Source organism: Myiozetetes cayanensis, unplaced genomic scaffold (genome assembly GCF_022539395.1).
Source record: "Myiozetetes cayanensis isolate MyiCay16 unplaced genomic scaffold, myiCay2020 scf5-8, whole genome shotgun sequence".
NCBI lineage: Eukaryota > Metazoa > Chordata > Aves > Passeriformes > Tyrannidae > Myiozetetes > Myiozetetes cayanensis.
The window spans coordinates 102,973,344-102,990,611 of NW_026087742.1; the positions used below are offsets into that span (position 1 = coordinate 102,973,344).

Below are 17,268 nucleotides of genomic sequence, written 5' to 3' on the forward strand. Positions count from 1 at the left end.
TTTTTCATCAAAGTTCAGCTCTGGAGAAAGCAAGAACTCCTCAGAGGGCTGAATGTCACACTCAGCTCAGAGAATTCATCCTGAAATTACTAATTTTTGGTACTTGATTGAATTGGGAAAATTTGCCACATGGAGAAAGGATTATCAAGAGTACATCAGACACTAAGTAATCCATATAAATATATATATATATGTATATATTCCCCACCAACTTAAAGTGCCAGATAGATATGTTTCCACTAAGCTTATAGTAGTACTTGACTTGGAAGCATAGGATCATCTCTTAAAATGTATTGTGCATCAGCAAAGACTGAAATATCTTGCCTGGAAAAAATGTATCTGGCTTTTAGAGCAGGACTATTCTGTAGGTTGTGCTGATTATTGCTTTGTGCTGCATGACTGTGATTTTTGGCACACAGCGTCACATACCAAATTCCCGAAATAAAATGCTACATGATATTCTAAGAGTTCTTAGGAAACTTTAAAAAGAGATTTGTCTGCTGAGTGGGTACCTCTTCTGGTGAAGCCAAATGATGCAGTGGGAATGGTATAAAAGGAGAAAACTTTAGTCAGCAGATAATTAGTCTTCCCTAAATAAGTGCAAGGAGGAAAAGAAAGAAAACCTTCCACCAGTCTTGTGTTTGTAGAAGTTGCCAGCAATCCTGCTTTGATTGTAAAGGGTTTACAGCTTTATGTTTGAATAGCTAAAACATCTGTTCAGTGACATTGTGAAATCCTCATGTTCAGAACCCCTGATAAGGGGGACTGCTGAGCGATTGGCTCGTAGAGGCTCTGCAGGCAGCGAGGGCTGTACATACAGTGGTCACCGCTTGCCTTCCCTCCTCCTGGTCAGAGGAAAACATAGGAGACAGCTACAATTTTACACATGGTTTTCCTTTGAGAGGGAGAGAGCAGGAAGTACCTAGGAAATGGTTCATGACAGAAACCTGGAGTTTTAAATAGGAGAGCGGAGGAGGAGGAGGAGGAGGAGGAGAGCTCATGGGCACATTTTGTGAACAGTTGAAACACTGACACCACAGCAGCAAGGGAAAACCAGACTTCTGCGAGAGCAAGCACGCCCCAAGCTACCCTGATGGAAGGAGAGACGGCACCCGAGGCCAGGAGAGGAGCCAGCAAAGCCACACGGATCGCCCTCGGTGTCTTTGTGAGTGGCACTGTTGTGCTTGGCACCGCGCTTTTCTTGGGTAAGTGAAAATGTTGGAACTAACCTGAATCCAACCCTCCCCAGCCTGTCTGCCTGGTGCCAGTGCTTGTGCTTCACAACGTGTTTTGGGGAAAATCTTGGTCTCCTCTTCCCCCATTTTGTATTATTTGTCCTGAAGGGAATATGTGTCAGGAAAGGAGTTCTTCTTGTGGGAATACTAGAGCTGGAAGATACAATGTGAGCTCACGTAACTTTCTGAATGCTGAATTTAGATTTGGATACTCGGTTGAATGTGTTCTAGCCGGAATTGGGTTCTTTCACAGAATGGCCAGGAATGGGTAAGATTATGTGGATCAGTAACGCTGATTACAAAATCACAGGTTGAGGCCAATTTGTAGTAATATTCTATGTTTTCTGAAATTTAATCTATAGTGCACACATTTTATGGAATCTTTTGAGTTTTCCTTCATTTGGTTTTCATTTAGGGCTTGACTAAAATTCCTGTAGAAAGCTTCAAATAGTGCTTATGTGTGCACATTTTTTAGATCTTTCTGTTGTTCTATGATGAATTGCAAAGTTGGCTTTGCAAAAATCGTAAAGAGTGCATCTGGGATGAAATTAAAATGTTTTGATCAGATTTATAAGCTGTAACTAGGGGCAATAGAGAAGGAATTAGCTTTTCCTCTCCTGGATTTGGAATCATATGTAGGTTGGTTTTGTTGCAATATCAAATGAAAGCATATGCCTACGCTTCTGAAATAATATAATAAGAAGTGTAAATGTAGCCAGAAACTCCAAGCAGAGAAGAGGAAGAAGTGATGTATCCTGTAAGAACTTGCAGAGATGGATCTTCTTTTGGACTAATTGAGCCCAAAATGTCATTTCTTTAGACCAACACAGATTCCCCTAGGCTGGGGGAAACCTTGCCTCTAAGTGTATCTTTTGCTTCCCTCCAATCCTTTATGATCTTGTTTCTGCTTCATTTATAATCACAACACAGAGGATGATGCCAGGTTTTCTATAGAATATTTAAAGCTCTGGGCTCACACTTGGTTAGTGTTTGTCTGCTCTAGAGCAAATTCTGCAACATTTGGAGGCAAGTGACTTCTGTGTGAGTGATCCCAGTCGATTAACTAAACTCTTTATAAATGTGAACAGAATTGAATCTTCAGTTTGTTAGCGCAAAATATTTTTTCTAGGTGGAAAAAACCACAAAACATTTTCCACTTTGAGACTGCAGTATAAACACCAGGGAGTAATAACGGAGAGGCCTTTTTTCTTTTTGTTTGCACTAGATTGTTTGTTTATTGCTTGTAAAAAGCAATAGACGTTTACCACCATAGCTTCTCGGGGATATAAGTGCTTTATCCACAGACCAGGTGTGAAAATCCAAGCAAATATATTAATTCTTACAAACAGCTTTTCAAGTGAGCTATGGTGTGTTCCATAGCCAGGGATTCAGTGACAAAATTTTCATTGGCACATCTGCTAAGAAAATAAAAATTCTGGCCTTGGGTCAGCCTAAATGTTTTTAGGATTTTTTTGGAAATTGCCTGAAATTTTCAACCAGAAGAATAAAGGAAAAAAAAAAAAGTTAAATTGTTTTGGTCTAACATTTGGTCAATTCGGTCAAAAAAGGTGTTCCCATGTTTCATTGTGACACTGTGTTTTGTTTGCAAGTTTGAGTTTAACTCTTTTTTTAGTTTTATTAGACTTTAGAAAGGGAGATAATTATTTCTTGTCATTTCAGGCACCTCAAGATGTTCTTTTTTCTTCAGTTTTCATTTAATCTTCAAAACTTGCTGTTTCTGGTACACTAGAAATCAATTTTTCAACCTGAGGAGTGAAACATAGCGTTCTCCTGCTTCTCTTGTTTCTTCTTCTCAGAGTTCCTACACCTCAAAGAAGAACGTGGGAGAATCTTGTATTTTTATTTACTGTTCCTTGCTCGTACGGGCTGTGACTTCACTGTGACTTCAGTGGGGAGCTATTAGGGAATCATTTGGCATCCCAAGGGTCCTGCCTGCTGTGCTCTTGCCAGTGGTGTGGGCTACGGCAGGGATGAGCCACCTCCTCCCTGGGAGCTGGGACCAGAGCAAAGGGAAGAAGATCACTCTCTGGTGCCCTTTGGTGAGAAGTCAGGCAGCTTTGAATTTCAATTTGACAGCCTCTCTTCCCGACTTGGTAGCCCTTTGGGCTTCTCAGATTATAGGATTATTCGCTTTATTTGCATCTGTACATTTGTATGTCTTTTCCTTCTTTATATTTTTTCTGAAACTAAGTACAGTTGTAGTTGCTTAAGAATCTGAAAACAGGTTTATAAAGGAAGAAGATGGGTCACTGAGGGTTATAACCAAAAATTTTGGTAATAATATAATGGTTAGTTCTCTTAACAACAAAAAGACAAGAGAACAAAACCAGGCAAAGTTTTTTCGATCAAAATTAACTGTTAATTAAAAGAAAAATATTACTACCAATGTTTTGGGGTTTTTTTATCTGTTCTAATGATAAAGTTGTAAGTGGAGCAAAACCAGCTGAAATGGTGTTTTGCTTTTGTTTATAAGTATCAAATCCATAAGGGCTGCTTCAGATTAAGAATGAAATGAGGTCTGGGATTTCCCCTCCTTTCTCTGCTTTGTTAAGACAAAAATTGTAGCAAACTGTCAAGATCTGGACAGATTCTGGAAGGCTAAATTCAGAGTGAGGAAAAAGGTGAATTGGGAGGAATGCAACTCTTAGCTAATAGGGACATTATTCATTATTTGTGGTTCATTATTTGTAATGTCCCAAAATCATGTTCTGGAGATCTCCATTTCTCTATTTTTTACTGTTCTTCAGTATTCCAACTACAACCTTTGTATGCCTCAAAATCTCGTGTATTTCTTGGCTAATTTACAAAGGTGGTTAAGGTATTGTGTTTCACTGAGCCAGTGCAAGCTTTGGTAAAGCTGTCCAGAATAGTTTTATATTCTCAGCTTCTAAGACAGTTTGATTGAAATCCAACCATTTCTGTCATTAAAACTGTGAGTTTGGAAGAGGTGAAACAGCTTTATATTCAATTCTAGCTTTAGGGTTTTTTATAATAAAATTTTCCTGGGCTGAAATACCATTTCACATTTTCCTGTCACTTTTGAACAATATATAACTACAGCAGAAATTGCTTTATAACTGTCAGCACTGGTAAAGTTACAGCACCATAATATATTCCATTGTTGGTTTTTTTTGTTTGGTGTTTTCTGCTTTTTTGTCATGGACTGTTATCAAGATAATGGATATAATGAGACATTTCTTTGTGTCTACTGAGCACATCTAGTGAATCCTATTTCACCTGACCCTTGAGATTCTCCATTCCTAATCCCAAGTATCAATTATCCGCATATTTGCTGCCTGACAGCAGTGTCTGAGATTAGCAATTCCTGTGCTTAACTTTCAGTGGCAGTTGAAATACACATTTTTAAAAGATGAGCAAAATCAACTGACAATTTCGTAGTTCTTCTCAGCAAGGTTTTTGGAAGCAAATGCAATTACAGTACTTTTGGGAGACAGTTCAGACAGAAACGGGGCTGTGCCTTATAAACAAACCACAACTATCCTTGTGCCCATCACTATCTGCTTTATTCCAGACTGGAATAAGGAGACACTGAATGCCTCCCCTCAGCGCTGGGCTGTGCTGGGCAGTGCAGTGCTGCTGCACTGTGAGCCCCACAGCTTGGAGGAGCTGGGGAAGCCCTGCAGAGGGTGGCCAGTGAGCTCTCTGTTGCATTGCCAGCTGCAAAAGGTGCAACTTGGTCTGGTGGAAGGTGTCTCTGCCGCATGGCAGGGGGTTGGAACTACAGGATCTTTAATGCCCAACACAAGCCATTCTATGATTCTGTGTTTGTAAGATCTCTGGAGGATGATAACAACGATGATGGATTGTCTGTATCGTGTGGTGTTCACTGTCAGTGAGTAGGGCCGAAGTGATGCTGCTCCAGGCATTGTGCAAACTTACACTGGGATACACACTTGCTCTGTGCTGCCTGCGAGCAAAGAGAGGTGAAGGAGAAGGTAGGCCCAGGAAGGAGAAATTATTTGTTATGAGCTGCAGTATTTACTTAATATACATTTTAAGTGTTCTAAATCAGTGTAGTCAGAGATGCACTGGGACCAGAGGTTGCGCTGACATTTGAATGATTGAGTACACAACATTTGGCTGCAATTGTCAAAAATCATTGCAAACGATCTCATTATGGTTTTCCATTTTGCAGTTAGCCAAGGTCTTATAAAGTTTCATCCGAAGCAACAGTACTGTTTGACTGCAGAATGCATTGAAGCTGGTAAGCAGCAATTTTATCCTCTCAATTTATATCATGGTTATAGTATGTTAATGAGATATTTATACCATTTAATTTTTTTTTCCAATTATACATTTTACTCAGAAAGCTTAATTAATGAGAGGGAAAGAACAACAACACCAAACTTTTTTAAAAGTCAGAGTTGCTTCTGTTCTGTTTATTTTGTACAGTTAAAATTCATGTTTTAATTTGGTCTAATGCTATTCTCATGAGGTTAACTCAAAGTTTCCCATAGGGTTTACATTTTTTTTAATAGGAAACAAAATGTTGAGTAACTGGACCTTCAGGTGTATTTTTTGGCTTCCTTTGCAGAAGTCAGAAAACTAGTAAGTGAACTGTTAAGCACAGAGATGCTTTTGGGCCAGATCTGGCACACAGTTTATATGGTTTTAAATTAAAAGAAGGTAGATTCATACTAGTTACCCAGAAGAAATTTTTTATGATGAAGGTGGTGAAACACTAGCACAGGTTGCCCAGAGACCACCCCATTCCTGGAAATGTTCAAGGACAGGTGGGATGGGGCTCTGAGCAACCTAATCTAATTGAAGATGTCCCTGATCATTGCAGGGGGTTGGACTAGGTGACCTTTAAATGTTCCTTCCAAGTCAACTATTCTATGATTTGATGTTTAAGTACTCAAAAGCTACTGAGTCTCTGGCTTGTCAGATTTCTCTCTTACCAGTTTGACCTGCAAGAGAAACTGGGGGGGATGCAGTCACAAAATGGAACTGAAAATGCTACAATAATCTTTTCCAATATATGGTAGATTAGAACTTTATTTGTTTTCTTGTGCAGTTATTCAGCTAAGGGTAAACAGTGCATAATTTCTGGAATGCTAATCACAATCTACTTAATATGTGTTGCTACTAAATTCCTCAGGTAACTAATTCTATCATGGCAACAAGAGAAAGAGCCTGTCTTCAGGTGTCTGGCTCCAGCAGTTCATGTTCCTGTAGTGCTAAATTCAGTCATCATTGCTGTATGGCTCTCAAGAAGATTCATTGTAGATATTTTGTCTTTTTTGTTGTTGTCGTTGTCTGTTTCTCATTAATCATCATTTCTGGACTGTAGCCTTGTGTAATTTTCTATTTAGGAAAAAGTGTTCCACAGAATCTAAGTGGTGTCTTTTTTACAGCTGCTGGCATCCTGAGCAAGATAAATCAATCCGTAGATCCGTGTGAGAACTTCTATCGATTTGCATGTGATGGCTGGATATATAATAACCCTATTCCTGAAGATATGTCAAACTATGGTGTTTATCCTTGGCTGCGACACAATGTGGACCTCAAACTAAAGGGTGAATATGTCATTTCTGAAAGTATCTGATTGTCTTGTCACTGTAGCTTGTTAACTGGCTGGTTTTGAAATGACCAGAAGTCTGCACACTTCTGATCATTGGATCACATCCAATAGCCCAACTTGATGTTCTCTTTTAAGTATATTTTTGTTGTTTTTATTGAAAATCACATTGAGACAGTGAATTATAACAGAAACAGAAGTTGGGAGGAAGAATAGAACTGCTGGAAACTTTACCAGTTAAGAATTGAGGGGTGAAATGATACTCATTATACCAAAAGGAAAGATGAAGGGGTTTAAGTCTTTCCCTCTTGCAGTAGCTGGTTAGAGCAGAGTGCAGAAGCACAACACACACCTTTAAGAATGTCCCAGAATCAGACAGTTGCCAACCTGGTACAGCAGTCTAACAGTGGCTAACAGTAGGAAACAATATAATAAGGCACAACCAGAGTGATATTTTCCAGTAAACTTACCTAGGTCTTGGCAGAGACTTCTGGAGGTGGAGGTTAGTTGGGTATTGGGTTTCCCTCATGTTGCCATTCAGTCTGCCATTGGAGTACCTGAGCTATCATCAGAGAAACAGAAGGCTGCTTGAGAATGTGTTTCTGGAGGAAAAAATAGCCCCAGGGTGGAAATGTGTAGGAAGAGAGGTATTTTAATCTTCGTGTGACTTGAGTTTGTGCTATACTCTACACTGCAGCCACCTCATCAGGAAGCCCTGCAGACCAACTGGGAAGAAAGGATGGTGGTTATTCTTAGGTAGGAAAAGCCAGCCAGATTCTTATAGTCTTGGTAAAAGTGAATCATACAAAGGAAGAGAGATGTGCAAGAGTTAATATTGTTGTTGGTGTGCTTAAGCATTGCACACCTAGAGCACATTTTTGACCTCCTTTAGTTGACATCAGAGCCTGCCCTGAGCTCACTACAGAACAGAGGTCAGTTTTAGGATGTTATGCTTAAATACAGTATTTCTTTTTCTTTGGATTTTGTACTTGTGTGTGTAGGCATCAAAGCCCTTCTCCGCTTGCTTTCTTCAGTCATATCATATTCAATTTTCACATCATTAAATATTTTAAAAGCTGCATTTGGTTTCCGAATAGGCGTTTGGATTGTCAGAGTAGGATATGATCTCAAGATTTCTGTTTAAAGTCTGCTGAAGATGTCACAACCAAAGGGAAAGAAATATTGCCAGAGCCTGTTTTAAGTTATGCTTTGCATTCTAATTGTTCTGCTGCCAGAATTGGGCTGTATTAGATAACTGCACATCCTGCATGAACCACAGCCACAAAAAGCCAGTCCTAATTGAATATAGAGTAGCAAACTGTGACTGTCATCCTTAATTTCCTCTTTTACAGAGCCTAATCAGGGACATCATGCTAAGCCACATTTTTATTTGGTTTTCTTTCTGAAGTCCCTTTAAAAATTGTTAATCCGTAGGTAGAAAAACACAAGACAAAGAAACAAACACCAAGTGCTGAGTATTTGCTTAATGGAAACTTCATATCAAAAAGAGAGTGTATGACTATTTTAATAGGAGACCTAAACTGCTCTTTAGCATGAAACAGAGACAAAGATATTGAAATGTTGGTTGGTGTACAGCAGGTTTTTTTAATACAACATTTACCATCTCCTCCTTAACTTAATAAACTTTTCAAAGTATATTCCTTGTAATTAAAAAAGGAAACGGGAAAAAAAGGGTTGGATATCAGTGTTGGCAGCTGAAATAACAGGACATAGTTTCAGCCGCTATGTATATTTGTGTTTTCACTTGAGTTATTTCAATAAATTAGCTCAACACTGACTTATTAATTTGTGTATGACCACCAACTTGCTAGAAGAAGTTTTAGCAAGAGAAATAACTCTTGCATAGAGAAACAGTTATATGACTGACCAGACCTTGGAAACCAATTTAATCTTTCTTTCTTCAAGAACTCTTAGTGGAACTTTTTACTTCATCGTAAATGTCCCTATTTGCACTCAGTAGATTAAAAAAGCCCCAGTCTTTAAAGAGCTGATTATTACGCAAGTTCTATGTTCTGAAATATTTATCATATTAAAGAAAACAATTAATCTTGAAGTGATAACATGGCTCGCCCAGAAAGCCACATTTTTCATATTTGATATTCTTTGATGGTGTGATATAGATGGAAGCATTTATTCAGGCTATATATTAAAAAATGATGTTACTTATAATAAATTATTTGAACATCTAATCTGTTTTCTGGTCCCTGAATGTTCCTAAGCCTGTTCCTGTTCCTGAGAAAGGGAGTTTGGGCAAAGACCTGTGGCCTTGGTTGCACAAGCATATCTTAAATATTCCTGAAGCTTAATATGTTTTTGCTACAGAAGAAGATATTCCAGTTGATAGTGGGTATCATGTGTAAGAATTAATTTTTTCTTACCAAAAAAAGGTAGGTGTAACTGTATAATATCCTAAACCTTGCATTAGGTATTACTGGGTTTGAGAACAAAGAAATTTTTTTTCTATTTCTTTTGAGGCTTTGGTTTTGTTTGTTTTCTGTGTTTTTTGGTTTTTTTGTTGTTTGTTTGTTTTTGTTTTTTTTTTTTTTTAGGTTATAGACACAGAAGAGCATTTGACTTTGCAGGTGTCAGCTTCAAAAAAGTGTAGAACATTTACTGTATTGGTGAAGGTCTGTGTTGCTCTAATAGGGAATGCCAAAGAGTGGAATGGCAATGTATCAATGGAAAATAGCTAAGAACTACTTGATGGTAGTTCTGCATATCTTTGTTTGATTGAAGGTGTAGGATAAGAAACATTTATTTCAGGGTTTTTCTAGATCTGTGAAATATATATATATATATATATATAGTACTCCTGTGACTTTCTCTAGCTGTATTAGGATGGATTCAAACTAAAACCATATCATCATTTCCCCTTTAATTTCTTTTCCGTGCTTTGTATGAGGGTCACTTGCATTTCTTTTTCTACTCTCAGAGGAATCCACAAACCACATGTGTAACTCACTTTGATCTCCTGGCTATACAAAATTATTAAAGTCCTATCCTGGCAAAAGTAATGTTAGATCTTTCCTTGGACGTGACCTACAGCAGGATTTCATGTTTTGTGGAGGAAGGTAGAGATAATTTTAGATAGACAGAAATATGGCAAAAGCAGAGACTTATGATTTGGTTATGACCCAAATGCAGGTAATGGATATGTAATATTTAGGTTAAATTTTTTGATTCCTTATAGAACTGTCCTGGAGAGGACTGAGGTACTCTTGGAGTCCTTCAAAATGGAAAAAAAGTGGTTTGCCTGTGGCATGTGTTTTATGAATGAGAGTGATCTCAAACTGCAAAAGTTTCAGTCAGGTCAAGATTGCAGTGCCTCTGTGAGTTAATAAATGTTTCTTCACTTACCCTGATACTTTCTGCAAAGCTGTTTGTGTTCTTGATAAATTTTTCTGTTTTGATTTGCTGACCTCAATTAAGATTTTTGGGAGTGCTATTGTCTTACTGTTGATATGGAAATGGCTTTCTGTGGATAATTCAGAGCTGGAAGTCTGAGGCAAGTAAATAAGTACCTATTACCTGTGATGAATGTTTGTTATGAACCAAGCAGTTTCTTTTCCTTTCTCTGAAGTCTGCAGAACAATAATGTACAGCTGGGTTATTATTTTTTTTTCTCCGAGTGACCATGCAGGAAGCAATAAATTAAAAAAAGAACAACAACAACAACAATACATAGCAACATAAACATTCCTAAATCTCAACACTGCAAAGGAGCTGATTTTAATTATGTGAATCATTTGTTAACATGTCTTCCAGGCCTTTTAAATTTAATTTATGTCTGTGGAAACCAGTTTACAAACTAAGTCTCCGTACTGCTCCTGGCCCAGTGAGACACCTACTTCAGACTGATTTGCTGTGCTAAGCTTTGTAGCATGTTTGTTTTCTGAATGTCAGTCTGCTTAAAACGAGGAATTTCTATCATGGCAAAGAGAAAGAAATGGAGGCCTTTTAGCAGGATATGGTGTGTGGGTTTTTTAAGAGCATGAGACAGACAGCAAACAAAATAACTTGGCAGTGTAGGCAACTTTTCCCAATATAATCTGCAATGGTTTTCTTTGGGAAATGAATTCTTTATAAGTAAAACCAGTAAGGTAAGAATATCTCAGTTTGGAAATTTATAATGTTTATCTATAGGGTGGTCCTTTCAGACTAATCCCAGAAGTTGGTGTTGAGCAGTTGCTGTTGAGTGGTTGCTGTCCTACACAGAGGACCCTGTGCCACAGGGCTCTTTTAGGGCTGTTTTCTCTTCTCCCACAATCCAGCTGGTGCTAAGCTGGGCCCACTGGGATAGCTTGGATGTGTCCCATGAAATCTGTAATGTAGCTGCAGACACTCATCCTCGGGTTTCTGTATTAGCTGATCCATCTTTTGTGATTTGTTTACTTCAAAGGTAGTTAGTTGAGAGCTGTCCCAAGTAAGAGAGAGAATACCAACAGTAATTAAAATAAAAGCTTCAGAGCATATTTATGTTTTTGTCTCCAGTATCTTATTGGATACCTGCTCCTGGATAACAAGATAGCAGCAAACAGCAACAGTATTTAATGCTGTTTTGTTTGGATTTTTCTGCTATAAATGGATCTCTTTTCAATTGTACAGACATTTTTTTTTCAGTGGTTCAGAGCTTTCCTACAATGGCCTATTCATCTGAATGTGAGAAAAAACATAAGTGGCACAAGTCAGGTAAATCTCTCTGGGCAAGGAGTTAATAGCTGTTTGGTAAAATAAAGTACCTAAGTCAAAGGTGGAGAAGCCAGGACTTTTCCAGGCTTTGTGGCTGCTGAAAATGAAAGTTGTACTTGTAATGGGTGATTTTGGGAAACCATAAATACAGAAAGGAGATAATTTTCGTTCTTAAATGAGGTTTTAAGGCAGCACAGTAACTGAGCCGCAGGATTCCCACAGCATCTCCCTGACTGGGAGACTAGAATGGCATCCTCCTCTGAGCCCTGGGCTACAACCAGAGTGGAGCACACTGCTCATTGCTGTTCCACCTGTGGCACAATATTCCCTTCTATTTACATATGAGCCTCTGTTTTGGATGATATGTTCATATCTGTAGATACTGAATTTCAAAATTGTTTGATGACTGTATTTGGACTAGTAATTTTACAGAACACGGATTCATACTTTGGAAGATACAGCAGTCTGTATCTGATTCCCTTTCTCTGACAAAAAAAAAAAAAAGGACATTTCTGACAAAAAGCAAGTACATGTTGAAAGTATTACTATAATGAAGTAAATGTAATGCTGCCATTTAGTATGGAGCTCCACCTATATTGTAACAATTGGGAAACTTGCAATCCTCCTGTTCAAATGTGGTTTAAACTCTTCCTGCCTAACGTTATAATGACATGTGTTATCCCCTACAGCATAACACTGGGAGGCTAGAGGGGCACTGCAGGGGAAAGGTCAATACTACTCAAAAGAGTAAAATTTATTATTGAAATCAGATTTGTGAACAGACACTCTCACATCCCCATAAGATAATTTTTGGTCTAGTTACAGTTTGTGTGCAGCTATGTTGACTTTTGGAGGAACTCACATGATGGGCTTATCTTTTGATATACAAAACTCAGAGAATTTACGAAATGCTCAAACTGTAAACAAACAGCATTTCCGTTTAGGAAATGGGCTGTATATTAGGGCACTGAACAGCATTAGGAAGCATTTATGTAAGCACAGCTGTGTCAGTGCCATTTCCATGAGAACTTCCATATTGCTAAAATGGATATTCAAGAAGAGAACAGGGGAGTTTCTTTTCAAAGGGGTGAGGGGGAACCCTAGAATGTCAATATATTAATTGGGTTTATTTGTGTAAATACAGCATCTTTTAATGAAATTGGTATTTGGGAATATTTGTTTGATTTACTTGATTTATGTTCCTTGGAAATTAGAACCTATATGAATTGATTAATTACTAGATCTTAATGAATTCATGTGGAAATGCATATTAATTATGTCCTCATTAATGCAAAATTAATTCATAATGATTAAATGTTCCATCTGAATGTCAGGAGAGTTAATAATGATGGGCTGGCTGTTTTCAGGAGTCACTACTCTATCCATGGTGAGATGACGTCAAGAAATAGGCTGATGGACATTAATTGTATCAAATACAATACATATTTCCCTGAATTGATAAGGGAAATGTGTTGATGACTATTAAAGGCCTTAAAAAACCAAAAAACAAAGCCAACCAACCAAACATAAAAACCCCCAAAACCAAACCAACCAAATGACCTTCTCGCCCCAGATCATAAAGTGGGGGGGGGAGAGAGGTTTATTGAAACAAGCAGGCCTAGACTGAGGCATCAGCTCCACAAAGACCATTCTGAGGAATGAGCTCATGGAGCTGCAGAATGCACTGGTGTTTTTTATTAAAGAAAAAAAGTTAATGGTAGGAAAAATATGGAAACTATTATATTTGAGGCATATCTGAGGCCGTGTAAGCCCACGCAAGGCCTTCCAAAAGGGACTATTAGCCCCATTCATTGACATCCTGGATGCTTCTGCCTTCCCAAGAGGTGGGAACATATAATACAGCAGGTGGTAGGACAAACTAGGTGGTGTGTATTTCTCTGCATTATTTCATATTCCTGTGCGAACAAGGAGTTTGCCATTACAAAAGTTGCTTTGAGTGATTATTTCAAATCCTTACGTACTCCAGAAAGATGATTCTGGTGACTGAGTATTTGCAATGGGGAACTGAGAGAAAAAAGGTAAGAAAGTAGTAGAAGGCTGGTTAAGAAGAGAATGGAAAAGACATGGAAGTGGAAATAATATATGCTTTGGTAAAATGTAAAAGATGCATTATAAACACCAGAAAGGTGTATTGACTTGCTATTTTATTTTACTTTAGACTCAAAGGGAAAAACTTTAATTAGGCAAGATAGTTTTAAGCATATGGAGAAAGATTTTTGCTAGTCTTTAATTCTAGTTTGGTTTTCCATATATATATATATATATATATATTTAGCAAACAGTAGAGAAATGTGGACTATAATGCATCAGAAACTCAAAAAGGTTATTTATAACATGCAGTGAAATAATTTTTGTACTGCATTAGAATCATAGAATCAGATGGGTTGGAAAGGACCTCTGAGATCATCAAGTCCAACCCTTGATCCACTACCACCACTAGTTACTAGACTATGGCACTCAGTGCCACATCCAGTCTCTTCTTAAATACCTCCAGAAACAGAGAATCCACCACCTCCCTGGACAGCCCATTCCAGTGCCTAAGTAGGCTTGGACTGCTTCCCTTCCTGTCCTCTGAAACTGAGGATTGTTTACAGCCAGCAAGAAAAAAAAGGGAAGAAGAGCCTTTATGTCAGCAAGGTGTCAGTACTTTTAACAATTATTTAACTACAGACATGAGAAAATTTTTCATTGCTTGTGTTTTTTTTGTTTTTCATTGCTTGTTAAAAAGTGTATTTTCATATTTTGGAATTCTGAAAACAAGCTTTTATTTGTAAACCAGTCATTTGCAGCTCACTTCTTGTAAAGAGGCAGGTGGGGAAGAGGACTCCAGACTGCTCATGTCAGACTTTGCATAAGACACCTGAGATAACAAACAAAAAGCACTGAAGGGCAATTAGTAGAACTTGTAGTTTACAAAAGTAAATAAATTTAAGTTGGCTCTTATTTTAGGGAAGCCTCGAAAACCAAATATTGCTGTCAACTGTTAGTAGAGGAAATGAGTTGTTTTGTACACTAAAGTTGCATATCAGGAGAAATTATCAGAAGAACTTGTGTTTTAAAGGCATAAAGAAATTTCTTGATGCTTTGAAACTATGTATTTGAAGCTGGGTTACACTGGTGTCAGGAGAGAGCTGTGAGTAGGCTTCTGCACGTCCACTGAGGTTGTTTCTGTGGTATTTTCCAGCAGACGAGACCTTGCTTTGCTCTTCTTCCAAGGCTTCCAGATGCAAAGCAGCTCTGAAATGGAAGCTGGACAGGTGCATTTGTGTGGGAGTTTGACCTGTGCTAATAAACCTGCAAGAAGGGATAAAGTTGTAGAGAAACATTAAATGTTGCATCTTACAGCAGGAGATGTGCATATCTTTCTCAGGAGAGTGCTCTGCAAGAACAGATTTAACTCTGAGAATAATCTTGGCTTGACAATACTTGTCTCGTTCACAAGAAATATGTACAGCTTGGAAATGTCAGTTAAGTCTGCCACTTCCTTTTAGAGTATATATATGTGTACGTATATATATATGTATATATATATATAAAATACATTATATATATTTTCTTCCCTCTCCCCTGTATAATCCTCTCCAGCAATAGGGATCAGGTTTTCAAACTGATGAGAATAAAAATATATGTATCATATTCTCTTCTTTGACTATTTTGTGACCTGAACTGTTGCAGTCTTTAAAATTCATATTTTCATGGAGCAAGACAGGAATGTTACCAGTGGTCAAGTGATCTCAACAGTCTTGTGTATAATTTTGGATGCTGTGGCCAGTGCTCTTATTTTGGGGTTGAACATTGTGTCCCTCGTAGACACTATGAAACTTACCACTGCCAGCTCTCCTTCACTTCATTTTGGGCTCTGAAAAAAGGAATTGGAAACCAGATACTCTAAATGAACATCAGCTGACCCCAAACCATTCTGAAATGATCACTCTTGGAACATTTAAGCTCGTGTTACTTTATTAAGACTATAAATTTATCTAGCTGTGATTTTCATAACAGCAGCATGGTTATGAAGTTTTTTCGTGTGCCTTTTGGCATCCTGGCCAAGCATTTGCTCTGTGAACTGTACTGAACTTGACTTCTTAAATCTAGTGTGCTGAGAGTTTGAAGAAAGGGTGATACCTCCATGACGCTGTTGGAATCCTCAGATAACCCTTGTGGCACAGTGCAGTTGGCTACTTGGGTTTGAGGCATTGCAGTTGCTTCCCAGGAACTCTTTTGCCATAGCTCTTAAGTGTGAAAAAAATATGGGAGTTAAAGGTTAGGCATTCTTAATGAGGACTAAATTAATCATAATTATCTTATAGTTCAGGGACCTCAGGGATTACATTCTGCACACATTCTGGTGTGCATTTGATTTGATTGCCAAACTCAAACCAAGATTTGAGTAGGTTTTTCTCTGCTCGTAGGTGGTAATTCCTCACAGAACATCCTTAAAACAACCTGTTGCTGGCATCAGCATCATCAGTTCTGCAAATTTCCAAATGATAACTTGGGTTTTGTTTCTTCACAGAGGTAGCATGCAATAGTGCTAACCTAAGAAGCAAACAAAGCTTCTCAGTGATAACTGGAGATGGGTGAACAGCTCTTGTAATTATTCTTCTCATCAGTTTAGAAACCCAATCCCTATAGCTGTAGAGCAGCATAGAGGGGAGTGTGAAGAACAGGGTCTTTATTTCTCAAGAATTGAAAGAGAAGTTCATTGTCATCACGTATTTGCAAATAAATTCCCTTTCCATAAGCAGAGTTCCTGCATTTTGGTCTAAGAAACTGAAGCACATAAATATCCAACATGGAACAAATATCTGGCTGCTAGTTACTGCTACCAAAGTAGCAGTATGCTGTTGTGTGAGGCTTTGATAGGGTCTTAGCTCATGTGGACATAGCTCATGAAAGCATCTTCTGACTGTGGCCCACTGAATGAGTAGGTCCTTGGGCTGCTTTCTGAGTCTGATCCCGAAAAGAATGTGTTACAAGTTGTTTTCAGTTTTAGTACTGAGCATCATCTGGGCAATACTGAGCAACTCCCACTGTCACTGACATTAAAGGGACTGAAGGGCGTTCACCATCTCCAAAGGATCAAGCTCTCTGAGTGTCTGGACCAAGTTCAGCAAGCTTTATAATCATAAAGGAGCACCATTGCTCTCAGTAGAAGTCTGGCATGAATTAGATAAGGAGGAATCTGTGGCTTGCTTTATCTGCAGCAATGGATAATAACTCTGTCTCCTTAGTTCCTCATGTCTAAGAGTGCTTTGAGATCTGTATCCTAAATGTATAGAGAGCAATTCCAAGAGTAACTATTAGATTATTTCCTATGACCTTTCTTTTGTCATAGACAATTACATTAACCATGTAATGCAGCTCAATAGCTTGTACTGGGATGCAACATAATTCACTTTGGAATAAAGTTTATCTTCCAAAAAAGCTTCAAGTCTTGAAAATGTTAGGGGTCAGAGAAACCACTATCTCCTCTGCTTGCTGGTTCCAGAGGTTAAGCACTGTTACTGCTGAATTTGTCTCCATCTTCCAATGGCTGGCTTTCTCTCTGACTTTTTTCAATAGATTAAAGACCTCTCTGGCACCAAGCATTTCCTAATGGTGCTTTCAAACTGATTCCATCACATCTCTTGTGAGAAAAATCATGTTTTCTCATGTTTCCCTCCCTTCTATTTCTCAAGCCAAAATAAAACCCCAATTGTTTTGATATTTTTCTGCCCTTTGTCCATTTGTCCAACA

At 38.2% G+C, this 17,268-nt stretch overlaps 1 protein-coding gene across 2 annotated transcripts in view; it reads left to right on the forward strand.

The window, feature by feature from the left end:
* Positions 1 to 811: 811 nt before the first annotated feature.
* Positions 812 to 17,268, forward strand: part of PHEX (phosphate regulating endopeptidase X-linked) — a 103,749-nt gene continuing 87,292 nt past the window's right edge. For both annotated transcript variants that reach the window (XM_050332535.1, XM_050332536.1), the window contains exons 1-3: positions 812 to 1,205; positions 5,413 to 5,481; positions 6,635 to 6,796. In XM_050332535.1, coding sequence (XP_050188492.1) covers positions 1,094 to 1,205; positions 5,413 to 5,481; positions 6,635 to 6,796 — 343 coding nt within the window. In that variant the 5' untranslated portion in view covers positions 812 to 1,093. The remainder of the gene's footprint in view (positions 1,206 to 5,412; positions 5,482 to 6,634; positions 6,797 to 17,268) is intronic.